This window comes from Phallusia mammillata, chromosome 5 (genome assembly GCF_965637545.1).
Source record: "Phallusia mammillata chromosome 5, kaPhaMamm4.hap1.1, whole genome shotgun sequence".
Lineage (NCBI taxonomy): Eukaryota > Metazoa > Chordata > Ascidiacea > Phlebobranchia > Ascidiidae > Phallusia > Phallusia mammillata.
This window is the reverse complement of record NC_137256.1, coordinates 15,001,400-15,016,114: the sequence shown is the minus strand read 5'-3', so window position 1 is coordinate 15,016,114 and position 14,715 is coordinate 15,001,400. Positions and strand designations below refer to the sequence as shown.

General features: G+C 34.9%; 1 protein-coding gene across 4 annotated transcripts in view; it reads left to right on the top strand.

Moving 5' to 3' along the window:
- LOC145228806 (uncharacterized) overlaps positions 1–14,715 on the top strand; it is a 29,686-nt gene that overhangs the window by 13,799 nt on the left and 1,172 nt on the right. For 3 of the 4 annotated variants that reach the window (XM_080093990.1, XM_080093992.1, XM_080093991.1), the window contains exons 7-20: positions 31–147; positions 222–440; positions 1,068–1,272; positions 3,345–3,531; positions 4,394–4,506; positions 4,570–4,620; positions 4,683–4,853; positions 6,741–6,774; positions 6,831–6,912; positions 6,996–7,184; positions 11,500–11,591; positions 11,656–11,824; positions 12,451–12,619; positions 14,509–14,682. In XM_080093990.1, coding sequence (XP_079950116.1) covers positions 31–147; positions 222–440; positions 1,068–1,272; positions 3,345–3,531; positions 4,394–4,506; positions 4,570–4,620; positions 4,683–4,853; positions 6,741–6,774; positions 6,831–6,912; positions 6,996–7,184; positions 11,500–11,591; positions 11,656–11,824; positions 12,451–12,619; positions 14,509–14,682 — 1,972 coding nt within the window. The remainder of the gene's footprint in view (positions 1–30; positions 148–221; positions 441–1,067; positions 1,273–3,344; positions 3,532–4,393; positions 4,507–4,569; positions 4,621–4,682; positions 4,854–6,740; positions 6,775–6,830; positions 6,913–6,995; positions 7,185–11,499; positions 11,592–11,655; positions 11,825–12,450; positions 12,620–14,508; positions 14,683–14,715) is intronic. The other variant, XM_080093993.1, reaches the window with a different exon arrangement.

Sequence of the window (14,715 nt, the reverse complement as noted above, 5' to 3'; positions counted from 1 at the left end):
AGTTATGTTTAACCATGCTTAATGTATTAGACTACACCAAACTTGGCAAGTCCTCTTGTACCAAATGATGCTCCATACAACACTCGGTCATCAAGAATAAAAACTGTTTATCCAAAAGTGGAGATTGACAATCAGCATTTGAGTCAGGTGTCAGCAATTTTACTTATCTCAGAACAAAACCGTTTTATAGTAAAACAATAAGTCACATTAATATTTTGCAGCTTGATCAAGAAGCTTTGCGATCTTTTACACACAACCTCGGCAATTTTGACTTAGGTAGTGGTGTAAGTCCTTACAATGTTCCTGTGTTAGACCCTGCTTCACGCCAAGTTTTGTCTGGACAAAATAAACAGGCTAAATCACAACAAAAGTGTACAAATGGACGCTCCCCAAAGATGAAATCTCAAAAACCTCACCAGTTAAGGGCAAAATCTAGCACTGTAAGTTTACTTAAAAATCATCATTTTTGTCATCCACACTTAAATATGGACACATATTATTTTTCTTTTTTTCTAATTTTTACTGTGTTATGTATTTTATTTCTTTGGTGCAACAAAAAGAAGCAATTCAAACACTGTAATTATTTTCTGTACTTTATAAATGTAAATGATATGCATATAAAGTTTGTTTTTTGTAATTTCGACCTCAGTTGACACAGCAGTATACCAAAAGACCCCATGTGAGAAAATGTTAAACGATTGTAGTTATTAATACCCATCAGCAGATTGTTTGTACTTGCTTGATTGGTGCATTGCAAAGTATTTGAAAGCTTTTTGTAACTTTAAGATGTTTACCTACAGACACACATACACTGGTTTAAGCTAAAATGTACTCAGGATTCGAATTATTTTTTTCTGTTGTTCTAAATTAAAAATAATGTAGACAAAAAGTTTTAAAGTTTGGGCTAATGCTATCTACTAATTTGTACTGTTACCAAATCGCATTACGCATGTGTGAACCCATTCTTTTTGTAGTTATTGGATGTAAGCATGGCAAAAAGTGTATGTGGTAATTTGCCAAGACTTTGAAATATATATAGAAAAGCCATACCTTTAGTTATATTGCAGCTTTCAAGAAGTCTACATCGGCATGAACCTCCAATGATTCATCGTAATCATCCCCAATCCAAGTGCTTGATTACTTTTAAATACTTGGGACAAATTGTACAGTTAGATTGTGAGAAAGAAGATCCTAGGGATGATATTGCTGTTTACCAGCAGCATTGTGGTGGAGAAAACCTTTGTGTATACAATGGTAAAATTCTATCTGGAGGTGAAATATGTTTTTTTTACATTTTGTTGTATTTTATTTGTTTTTTTTGGGGTCTCTAAATCCAGACTGAAAAACTTACAAATGGACAATTATTCTATGAAAGTAAACAAAAGTTTTGTGGGTAGGCTATCATATGTACATGACATGCTCATGCAGACAAGATGCAAGAATACTTGGTGATACATAAGTACTTGGTGATACATAAGTACTTGGTGCATTATATTGTAAATAACTCAATAGTGGCCAGAACAACTTAAAATAAATGTTACTTCGATACAAAAGTCAGCTACTATAACAATCTAGTGGTAACATGTAATCAGCGACAATAGAATGCAAAGATTTTGAGTCATTTTGAAGTGATCAACCTTCAGTGACACATGTGTAGCACAGACAAATCTGATTGATCTTGATGCTGAATTGTTTCAAGAATGATTAGCATAGCATATACACTCTTCAATATATCATACACAACCATAGTTTAGCTAAACTGTTATTGATTAGATAGAATTGCCTCTTTTTATGCAGTCTTTGCTTTCTCCCTCCTTTGTTGTCATGTTTGTTTTAAAGCAGGTGTAATGTTTAAATGCCGAAGACACTTTTATTAGGGTGTGAGAAGTAAAAATACTGTGACATTGAGCCAACAGTACTTTAGTTCCTAAACAGTTGCTTGGCCATTATGAGGCAGTTTCCTCTGTGGTTTATGCCCAGTTGTGGCATTAGATGGAAAGGGTGAGGCATGGCTTATTAGCCTGTTAATCCCAACAAACTGCAGTGGTGTTGGGTGGCTACACTAGTCAATACAGCCTATCTCTTGTCACCAACTGCACTACATTACATCATACTTTCAACTGTGGTAGAATGATGCAATCCTGCAACTTTGTTTAAAAGAAAATATATTCATGACACTTTTTAAAAAGTTGCAGCATCTTCTGATAAAATCTTGATCCCCTTCTGCCAGAAATCTCAATCCTTATGTTTTGGGAAAAACATTGGACTGTGGGATCTTTACATGGAAATCCATATTCTGGTTTATTAAATATTCAGATCAAGGGCACGATTTTCTGATTATAGACTACATTTTAGGATTTTTACGCTGGTGCATTATATATGCATAGTTGGGCAAAATATATAATTTAAACAGGTGAAGTGACTACAGGCATTTTGAGCATGTCATAGATCATGCATAATTCGCCACAACACCTGAGTTAGCTTATGCTATTGAAACAATGTTACTCAAGATTAAGCATGTGTTTTTTTGTATTGAATGAAAAAATCACCGAGTGGTATGATGGTAACACCAGGTATCAGCTGTATGTTTGAAGAAATGTAGTAGTGTTTGTGAATCATGATGTGGTTATTGTGTGCTGGCAATTGAGTGAATTGATTTCTTATATTACTTTATAAATTTATGCTTAATTTTTTTAAATAGTCTCTTGATTTGTTCCATAGTTTTAAGTTGTAAAAAAACATCTAAAAAGAGTTGTTTTGAAATAAAATGATTTATAATTGTAACTAGATTAAAAAAATTTTTTGCTGTTGCAAATGTTTTAGTTGGATGTAGCAAATACGTTTGGTTAAGTTTTTACTAAATATACCATTTATCAAATGGTTTATACCAGGGTTGGGGAACCTTTTTGTTTGTGAAGGCTGCCAAACGGCTTATCGACACTCGTTCAGGCCGCACAGACTATTTCTCAGGCCAAGGACAGTGGCATTCAAACTTTTTGACTTACAAAATGTTCTATTGGACTTACGGTCCAAGCTAAATAAAATCCGTCACTACATTTCCACCCTCACTACAACATTCAGGATTTTAGTAACATAGAAACTCGCTTGTTTATCAATATCAATCTAAGAGCAGCTTGTGACATCACAGACGAGTTTAGGAAATTCGATTATGCGCAAATAATTGTTCTTTTGCAACACAAGTAAGATTGTAGAACCTTGGTCTCTTGGCAGGCCGCAGGTTCCCCACCCCCGGTTTATACCATCTATCACCATTCCACTTCCATAATATGCCTTGTCAGTTATAGTATCTTTGCATCATAGAATACCTTACTAATTTTATGCAGAAACATTCACAATCATGTCACAAAGACATCGTGGATTTCCATTTTCCTTGACCTTTTTTTTGAATGGAATTCAGGCAGAGAGGTTAAGCACATGCTGTGAATACAAGCACAAAACTGGATTTAAACTGGGTTCAAAATCAAGCTATTTTGGTTTCATTAAGGTTCATGGGGCCCATCCTTGTTACAAGTATGATCAAATCTGTACACCTGACTTTATGAAAATTGTGTAACTAAAATGTTAGCACAGTTTGTGCTTTAAAAATCTTTTAAACAATCTGTCCTAACTAGGGTTGGCCCGATACCCAGTTTATAATCTGATAGCAGTAAATTTTACACAAAAAGTACTGCGATCTGATACCTGATACTTAGTGTCAACATGTTAAAAAGCATTATTCATTTTAAAATTTTATTCATTTTCTAATTAGGGCTTGTACATATTGTATCAGCACAGACTGTTTTTGTGGATAACTGTCTCGGACCAACATTAAAAAACTCAAGATGGTTGCTTGTAAGCACTTTTAGTTTCTGTTGTTTAGGTTTGCACCATTCTGAAGCGGAACTTGATTGTGACCTAAGTTGAGGCACAATAACTTAACAAGGCAGATTAAAGGCTATATTTTGCAAGTTAATCACTTTTGCTTTTAAACATTCATTTTTACCCTAAAACAAATATTAAAAACTGAATCAGCGTTAAACTTACTGATTCTGCAAATCGGTCTTAAGTTCTCAGAGCAAACATCCTAACCAGATGCAGAAATTGTGTTGCAATGTGGATTGAGTCAAAAACTTGTCTCAATATTTCAATATTGTGGCAGAAATTATCAGAGTAAAGCATATTTTATTGATTTATAAACAGATCCGTTTTGAGAGTACCGCTATCATGCATAGCACTGGGTATCAGCGCCAATGCAGGGTTATCTGGCCAACCCTAGTCCTCACCATAGTTTTTGTTTTCCAGACAATTTGTAATTATACGGCTGATCTTACAGATAACAAATGTTGACCTTACTAAACAATGCTGCATAAGTTGACTAACTCCTTCCTTATAGGTGTATAGTGTCTCAAGGTAAGGTCAAACCAGTTCAGCAATATAATCCACATGTGCCTTCAAACTCAAGAAATTCAAAAAACATGCGAAGGAGAAGAAGACAGTTGATAAAAAGTCAGCTCTCCTGTGTGATGTTTTTATTTTGACTATACATTTATTGCATGTGATAATTTTTAGGCAGTTCTTCAGATGATTCAAATGAGGTTCCCAACTCTAATCAAAATGAAGGTTAGTATGTTACTAATCTCGAGTAGAACATGTGAAGAAAAGTTGTTTCATGTTTGATGCAGATAAATATTCCACTACATTTTCGAGTGATGGAGAATCATCTTCAGTCAGTAGTGTAACAAGTTTAACTAACAGTGATTTAGAAAGTGGAAAACAACCAAAAAACAATGGAAACAACACCGAAAATGAGTTGCCTGAAACTGTTGATGAAGCAACAATCCAATATCATCAGAGTAATGCTGTTTTCCATTGCAGTTATAATGCAGAATTTGACAGTTTTTTTTAAAGATGGTTTAACTGATTGATTGGCACTGTTAAAACCAGAGATATGCTGTTTGCTTGGTCTATTGCAGTGGTTCTGAACCTTTCATGTATTGTGGCCCCCTAAAAGTAACTTTCAGGTCTCATGGTCTCCTGTAAATAACCCCCAAAGACCTTTGGCCCTCTACCAAAAACGTATGTAGCAAACTCAACTAAATTGTAAAGCAGGCCTACCCTGCGTCCTCTTTTTGGAGGACATGTCCTCCTTTTTAACAAAAACCCAGTTGTCCTCCGAGGACAAGAAAAAATGCCCGAATGTCCTCCTTTTTAAGGAATTTCTGATTTATCAAATACATATGTGACATTTATGCCTTTGAAAACAGCCAAATACATCTTCAGCTCATTTTTTAAAGAATACAGGTTTTACATTTTTTGAAAATGCAAGCATATTTTAGTGTTGTGATGTGATAAACAGTAAACCAGTGGTTCCCAACCTTTTTTGTTACATTCCTCCCTTTGCCCATTTTCGAAGTATTCATTACTCCCTATAACATTGGTTCTCAAAGTATGGGTCGCGACCCAAACATGGGTCGCGCAGGGTCAAAAAATGGGTCGCGCTGCGGTGATTCCATTCTGCCCAAACGAACTATTACTGTATTAAGTAAACACAAACGAATTTTCTTAATGTAGTAGTAAAGTCACCTCATTTGACACGTTGTTCAGTAAATGAACCAATCATTACAACATACCGACAATAGCCTTTCAATTTTACTGTTACGCACATAGCGATTGTAACGTCATAGCACGGGGAATAAAAGGACAAGGTAATCTTGCGAAACTAGACGTGGAGATGTAACAGTTAGCGTTTAAGGATTATTAAGTATTCATACAAGGAAACTTTTTAGATTTGGGATTCACTTCTATCAATGATCATGGTGCTGCAAAGCCACAATGTGTGTTTTGTTATGCAGTGTTGTCAAACGAATCGACCTCGTTAAGCCTGCAGCCATTTAGACATGGGCAGACTCCTATGCGGCGACGGCGTGGCCTCGAAATTGCAGTTTGGCTCGTTAATAAGAATATTTAAATTTTGTGATGTTTGAGGCTTGGGTCGTGAGATATTCATAAAACTCAGATTTGGGTCGCGGTCAAAAAAGTTTGAGATCCACTGCCCTATAAGAAGAAAAACAAATATAACATAAAAATTATAGCAATTTGAAATAGACGTTATAATTAGGGATGTCCATTTCAGAATCCGTTACAACTGGTTCCAAATGTGAACTGGGTCCAAATTATAATGGACATAATATTGTAGATACAAAAATATTCTGTAACATTTCCAATGTAATTTTTTTACAGTTTTTATGAAATTCCTCCCCTGAACTCATAAAATAAAAAAATAAAAAAAATCCTCCTCGGTTGGGAACCACTGCGTTAAACCTTATCCAAACTATTGTATACTGTCTAATTTCCGAAGCTTTTATTTTTTTGGTGGCCTTAAGTATTTTTTCATGTTATTTTAGCAATGTGTCCTCCTTTTTGGAGATGGAAATATGGTAGGCCCATTGTAAAGTAAATTATCGATCTGTTTCTTTTTGCTAACAATAAACCTCAATATTAACAAATAGTGTGGGAAATAGTTGAACAACTTGGGAAATTAAATCATTTGCAACACATGCTTATTTCTGACCATTACAAAAGAAAATGTCTCACTGACTTTTGGTGGATGTTTATAGTGAGCCTACACCTGTGGCCCCTCAGAAGTCCCCCTGGTGGGCCATGGGCCCTTGTTGAGAACCACTTCTCTATTATATCAAAAATTAAAAAAGTAGTTAAACAACTATGTATTTTCTTTGCAGTTTCTAGTAGAACTTCTGATACTTCCTCTTTAAGGTAAATGGTATTTTGTACATTAACACAACAATACATTACAGCATATCTTGTTTTAGTGACAGCAGCACAGAAGGAAGAGGTTTTGAAGAAAACATTTCCTCTGATGTTCCTAATTTACCAATCTCAGATTTGCTGAAGGTATTCAACATGATTTAACAGCAGCACTCATGTTTTCTGAAATAAAGTGTTTGTAATTTTAAACATTTTTCCATCTTTTGCAGAGTGAAAGAGAAATTTCAATTACCAATTTAAAACTAACTGAAGACCAGTGTGCTGAATTATGCTCTGCTTTAAGAGAAAATAAAATCTCTCCTTCAGTTCATTCCATAGTGATAAACAATCTATTTCTCTCAAATGAACGATTACTTGACATTTTTGCTGCTTTGGGCCATTGCAAATCAAAGCTAACAGTAAGTACAGTTTAATTTACGTAAGGCAAAGACCCTGGGGAGACAGAATTAATGTTTTTAAAAGCTAATACAATGGGATTTGGGATTAAAACAAGTCATGGGTGTCAGCTTGATGTCCTTTTTATATGTCAGCCAAGTTAAAAATTCTAAGTTTTAAACATGCATTAATAAAATTGTTTCCAAAATGCTTTTGCAGATAATGCCAAAAAGCACCAATCATATTTAATAAAATTTTCTTGATAAAAAAGCAACAACACAACTTTATTTTAAAATTCAAGGTTCCACTTGCTTTTTTGGCTTTCCATTAAGTATAACATCAGCAAATTTAAGCAATAAACCCAGCTCCTATGTGCACAACTTTATGTACTTTCATGTTGGAATCAGAAAACATTTGACAATTTGTAGAATGAGCACTAAAGTGGTGATTTTTTTTTGTTTTACCCTGCAGCTTTGCTATTTACTTCTTTATAGATATCTAATGGGTGGTTTTTAAAACAATGTCAGAATTGAAGAGAATTTGTGTAGTTTTAAACTAATATCACGGGAATAATTTAGCATGACAAAGGACATCCAATAATCGGGATTGTCAGGATTTAAAATCCGGATTATTACCTGGCCTTCTTGTTTAAAAGGATTGCATTTAATCGACTTGTTCTCTTAATAATTGATAGGCAACTGTTCGATGAAATTCTGACTGTGTACAACATGTTATAATGGCACTCTTTGAAACTATAGCCCCACAGTTTACCCTACAATCTCTTTAAAATGGGTCAAATGTTGAAACAATTTTTAATTTCTGTTGTAAATTGTCAATCTTTAATTTGCCCCTTATGCCTTGATAGTTCCAACAGAAATTTGCCAAATGTTTAAACATCAAACTAAAAAGGTGGCTATCTAATATACTTCCATTTTACATCATTTGATCTACACATGTGATTGTTTTTGCAAACAAAAACAAATAGGTGCCCACATGTTTGAGCGGATATACAGTAAATAAATGTTGCAGTTATTTTTAGATTCTTAAAGACAAATCATGAGAAAGCATTTTTAAAAAAAAGATTTGTCAGCCTTATTTTTGCATCATTATTTTCATATAATTGCAAAAACAGTAAAAAAGGAACAAAAAAATTTCTTTCCATTAAATCTCTTGCTTTGACCTAGATACTTTTATCCAAGGTCAATTTTTAAACATAGATTTTCCTAGAGAGCTTTAACAGTTGTATTACAGACACTATAAATTTAAAAGCAATTTGCTACAAAGGTATACATAACAAATTGTTTTTCATTCAAATTTGTTTCGCAAAATGAGTACCATTGACCTGTAGTAAACTCTTAGGGTGCAGACGAAAGACCGTTTCACCTTTTGACACCAGTTTCAATAGCACACAGTTCTTAGTGTTCAACAATACTGTTTTGCCGAGTTTATGCATGACTTAAGTAGTGAATCTTAAATTGATTTGTCAAAAATAAATAAGTTATGTTATGACAAAAAATCCTTCTTAACTGTGTTTGTAATACATGCAAGTTAGGACAACGTGTGAAACCTTCGCTGAAAGTGCGCATGATAGCTTAATAAAACGACTGATAATTGCTGCGCAAAAACAGCTGATTTCTAATTACCGAAAAACTGTCTCGTAAACCGTCTGTCTGGCCGTCAAGCTGAGCTCCTGCCCTGCACTAAACGCCTTAATCATGAACCATTGATTTATGTGTTTGGGACTTCTGTCTGCCTGACAGTCAAATTTTAAATACTAAACGAGTAACCTACTGCAAACAGTTGTTTAAAATTTCAGCACATTAGGTCTTGTATTTTTGGCCTATAACTAAAACTGATTATTTCGGGGTTTAAGGGCTTTAGGGGGAAAAAGCTAGAAATTCTTTAGAATACTTTACATTGCACCAACCAACAAAGCATGAAACTCCTAGATTATGTACTTTAGTTACAGCCGTTTAAAAAAATTTGCACTTTGGGGGCCTGTTGGTGAATCACTCGGTCATTCAGGGTCAAACTTTAGGAGGATCAAATTGAGATCAATAGCTAACATCTGTGTAAATTTGAATAAATAACAAACCCGCGTAGACAGAAATGAATATTTTTGGGTTTAAGGGGTGAAATATGGTAGATACAATTAATAGTGAATTTTAAATAGTGAAATTTCCATGAATGGGACACATATTGATTTTTCTCGATTTTTTTCTTCTTTTTTTTTCTTCCCAAAGTTTGTCCGACCCGTTTTTCCATCAAATGTTTGATGGATTTGGATGAAATTTACACAGATAGTAGATATAGTTATGTAGATGTGCATCCCACTTTGTTTTTGTTGATAACCCCAGTATTTATCCCGCTAGCCCCCTAAAATGGGTTATTTTCTTGCCAAAGTTTGTCAGACTTGTTTTTCCATTGAATGTTTAATGGATTTGGGTGAAATTTACACAGATGGTAGATATAGGTATGTAGATGTGCATCCCACTTTGTTTTTGTTGATAACCCCAGTATTTATCCCGCTAGCCCCCTAAAATGAGTTATTTTGTGCCTAAAGTTTGTCCGACTCATTTTTCCATCAAATGTTTAATGGATTTGGGTGAAATTTACACAGATGGTAGATATAGGTACGTAGATGTGCATCCCACTTTGTTTTTGTTGATAACCCTAGTATTTACTCCGCTAGCCCCCTAAAATGGGTTATTTTCTTGCCAAAGTTTGTCCGACTCGCTTTTCCATCAAATGTTCGATAGTTTTGGATGAAATTTACACAGATGGTAGGTATAGATATGTAGATGTGCATCCCACTTTGTTTTTGTTGATAACCTCGGTATTTACCTCGCTTGCCCCCTAAAATGGGTGAGTTTGTAAACAATGTCGGAATTATGTGAAATTTGGATAGATGCCATTTATAGGTGTCGATTGTTGTGTTCAAGCCTGTAGCCCCCAACATTTACCCCACAAGCCCCCAAAGTGTGAAACCTATTTGTATGTTACTGGGCACCACAAACAAAAGAATTCTGTGGCGCAATAGTGTTACAAGGGCAACCAGTTGTATGTTGGTGGGTTGCTTGGTGGACTTTTTTGTGTACGCGCCAATAAACAAAGACCACAGTTAGGGGGTTGTTAACAGCCCTATGACATCATAAGCATTAACGGTTGTTGCTCGAAACACCTCTAGTGGTTGAAATTTTAAACATTGGCAGATAAAGGCTGAAATTTTGCAGTAATATTGATTGAGTCATTGAGGTTTTATATATTTTTAGTATAGTGTCAAATCCCATTGGTTACCCTACTAGCCCCCTAAAATGGTTATCTCTTGAAATGCACTATTTTTAACTTTACATGTGTGGGGACCCATGAGTCTTTGCCTGCAGAAACGAATAAGGTTATAAAAGACAATGGCTAATATGGGACCCAATACAAAATAAGCTTAGGAAATATATTAATGTTTTAAAATAGGTGAAAGTGTAAATGCAACGACAAAATGTGCTAAGCCATCCTTCTAGTTTTGTGAAAACCTTACATTGGACCAACCAAGAAAGTATGGCACTCCTAGATCAGAGGTCTGCAACCCTTGGCATAAGTGCCAAACTTGGTACACAAGTTGTTTTTTTATGGCACGCCAACTGATTTGTGTGTTTATATTGAAGTAACAAATTAACCTGTCACACTGCTTGTTTTCAGTTTTTATTATGCCATTGTCTTAAAATGCAGCCTTACATACACAAAACACTATGCTTTATCTTTATTATTGATATCTGCTGGCACGAACTACTATTATTCAGAAAAAAATTGGCACATGAGGTCATTAACACATGGAAATAACAAGTAATTTGGCACATGTTATCTATAAACTTGCTGATTTCTGTCCTAGATGATGTACTGAAGTCAGTACAACCATTAAAAAAATGTTTTGGGGGCCTGCGGGTGAACCGCTGGGTCATTTGGGGTCAAACAGAAAAACAGAAAAAAACAATACGGACAAAAAGAATATGGGTCCGCTTTTCCTGAAAAATTGTTACACAATGTGTGATTTGCATACAGTTTAATTTGTAAAGCACATGGCATATTTTATGTTAGCAATGATTCAATTGTTGAGTGTCACTGAACAGCATCAGCAACTAACCTGGTTTTCTTGCAAAACGAACAATGTGTAAGTGTAGTGAATACATGCTTTTCTGTTTTCAGAAAATAGAATGCTATGAAATTTATAGTACCAAAGCAAATAAAAGAAAACATGTATTCACATAAAAATCGGCCTTGGTGTTTGTGCCAGGGCAATATGATACTTGCCACTAGCATGGTTTTCAATGTGTGTTTATATTTTAGACGTTGGATATCGGAAAGAACGAAATTACTGGAACAGTGATGGTCAACTCTCTTTTGGAACTCTTAAAAAAGCTTGAAATTATGAACCTAATGTATCATATTTAAATTAATTGCATTGACAACCTATTGAAGTGATTTTTTTCTACACTTTTGTAGACTTGATGAAAATCCATTGACTGATAATGACATGGAAACTTTAATGGCTGGTTTAAGTTCACTTTACAAACAGCATCATGCAAGAAGAAATGAACAACAAGTTATAAAACATCTTGTCAAAGACATTATAAATGTTTCAACAGCAGAAATTATTTCAGAGACAAAAAAAGTAAGTCAACTAAACAGGCCAAATAACGAAAAGGGTAAAGTACACAATCAAACAGTTAATGAAAAAAATATCCGAAGCTGAAAGGTGTGATGAGTTTAAAAGTTTGGGAAACCCTGATTAAAAGCACAGGGTCTGTATTTTTAATGAGTTCCTTTCTATGATGAACATACTCTCTTCATGTATAATTTAGTTCCCTAGAGTTGATTTCGCGAATTTTTGACCCACCAGTTTACCCACAGACCCCAAAACACATTGTTGGTTGGTGTATTACAAAGTATTTTAACCCATTTTTTAATTTTTAGTTGGATTTCCCTGTTTACTACCAAATAAGCTTGTTTAGTTAGAATCACCAACGTCAATGTGTCTCAATTTTAAACAGTTGTTGGTTGGGGTACATAGCCTCATTAAATATGCTTTCAGCCCTGCATTTTTTTCTCTCTTGTGCCTTGGCTGGACACTTTCCTATATGACACAATGGGATTTATTGAGAAATTTATGATCTACTTTATGCATTTAACATTAGTAAGCCCACCTTAACCGTTTTAGTTTTAATTGCTGTGTTGTTTAATGTCTTAAAAATATGTAATAACTGGCATGGCAACTTAATTTATTTAATTTTTTTGCAGGCCCCAGTAACTGAAGCTGGTGAGCTAGAACAGGGATTGCCTGAAATGTCATCTGAATTTCCACTGACCTCACTGTCTCTAAATAAGATTAAACTTGGTGCTCGTGGAATGAAGGCTGTGGCAGACTTTCTTGTTGATAATCCGTCTCTCCGGTCATTGCACCTAAACGGTATGTTTGAATATTTAAACACTGCTGCAATGAAATGTTTACCACCAGCAGTGCCGGATAGTTAAAAATATGTGACAGAGTATAAACTAAAACAGACTAGATCAGTGGTTCTCAACCAGGGCTCATGCCCCCCTGGGGGCACAGGTGTATTCACCAGAAACACCCACAAAAAGCCAGTTTCATTTTTTAATGCGCATATATAAGTTTGTGTTGCAAATACCTTTATTCCTAATTCACTGGTTCCCAACCTTTTTGTAGTCACGGACCCCTTTTATAAATTTTATAGGTCTGCAAACCCCCAACGTAATTAAGTCTTGTTATGTTTTTCGTTTCCTGCATTATACGTTATTATACTTTCATATTTGGGGGCAGAATTTAATCAACGTTCACAGTCCTTCAATCTCAATACATTTCTGTACTGTAACAGTCAATGCAACGAAAAGATAAATTTTCTGGTGTACAATACTTGAAACAAAGCACAATAAGTTATATTGTTAATTTGTGTTGTGATGTCACAATGTAGGTAATAATCACAAGTTTTCCTGATCCAAGGGTATGATAAACAGTTTGCACTCATATGCAGGATTGTAAACGCGGTTTGGGAACTTAAAAATATTGTTAAAAATACTGCTGTTAATGCTGCTACAAATGTTTGCCAAAACGGACCCCCTGAAACCATCTTACGGACCCTTGGGGGTCCGCGAAACCCAAAGGTTAGGAACCACGAACCACTGTCCTAATTTAATCGACTGTTTCTCACACTATTTGCCTATATTGAGATTTTCATGATTACGGATTCTTGTTTGCTCTATTTGACCTGTTTAAAGCCAAATTAGTACCGAATTCCAACACGGGTTGCCATTTCATTTTTTAAGGGGGGGGGCACAGGACTTACAGGGTTACTTGAAGGGGACCACAAGGCCAAAAAGTTACTTTTAGGGGGCCATGGTCCATGAAAGGTTGAGAACCACTGGACTGGATCATAGAAAATTTTTGCTAATAGCGTTGTTTGCTTCTGCCCAACACTTTTTCTTTCACCATGTCTAAATGTTTACACTTAACTAAACAAGGCAAAATGTGAGATAAATATGAGATTATCAGGTTATTGCTTTGTCACACTACGAATATGCTACAAATGTCAGCGTCTCTCTGGTTTTTTATTTTGTAAATTACAGTTATAAAGAAGAGCATTTATCTTATAATTTCCCTTCTACTGGCTCAAAATTCAGGTTGATAGCCAACTTTATCTATAGAATAAATGATCTAAGTTATTACACTTTGTGTTGGCTATTTGTTTTGTTTGGCTTTCACAAAAGGGGCTAAAAACTCTGACAAATGTCTACTGGAACTGTAATCTACATTTCCATCTATTCAGCAAAACAGCATTTATCTAGCAAATAATTTATACACAACTGTCAGTATATATGTTATGAAGTTCAGACAAATCAACACCAAAGTTGTACATGTGCATGGATTGAATAAAGTTTGGATATCTTGTAGAGTTTGCCATACATGGGTGTCAATGGTTGTATTCCACTGTGTAGCTCCAAAGTTTACCTCACTGCCCCCCTAAAATGGGTGCATTTTTTAAACAAATGTCCAATGATGAAATTTTTCTTTTGAAATACATTATTTACAACTTGTGCGACTCATTAGTTTCTGTCTGGAAAAACAGACTAAGGTTACAAAAACAGTGGCTAATATGGGACACAATATAAAGTATTAAAGGTTTAAAGCAGCTCGTAGTGTATGTGCAATGGCAAATGTGCTAACCCACCCTTCTAGACTGGGTCAAATTAGTGTTTTGTTAACTTGCTTTGGGCTGGAAAAGAACCTTTGTTTATATAACATAATTAAAATATTTATTGGAAGTTAACAATTTTCTTTAGGTAACTCCTTGACAAGTACTGGCATTTTACCCTTGTGGCAAGGATTATTATCTGGCAGAAACAATAATTTAAAACAACTATTTTTGGCCAAAAATCAATTTGGAGATCAGGGAATTGCACATCTACATGCAATGAAGTGCAAAACATCAGGGTTGAATGAGCTCAACTTAAATGGTAATTACAGTTTTGCTTCATCTAGTTAAATTA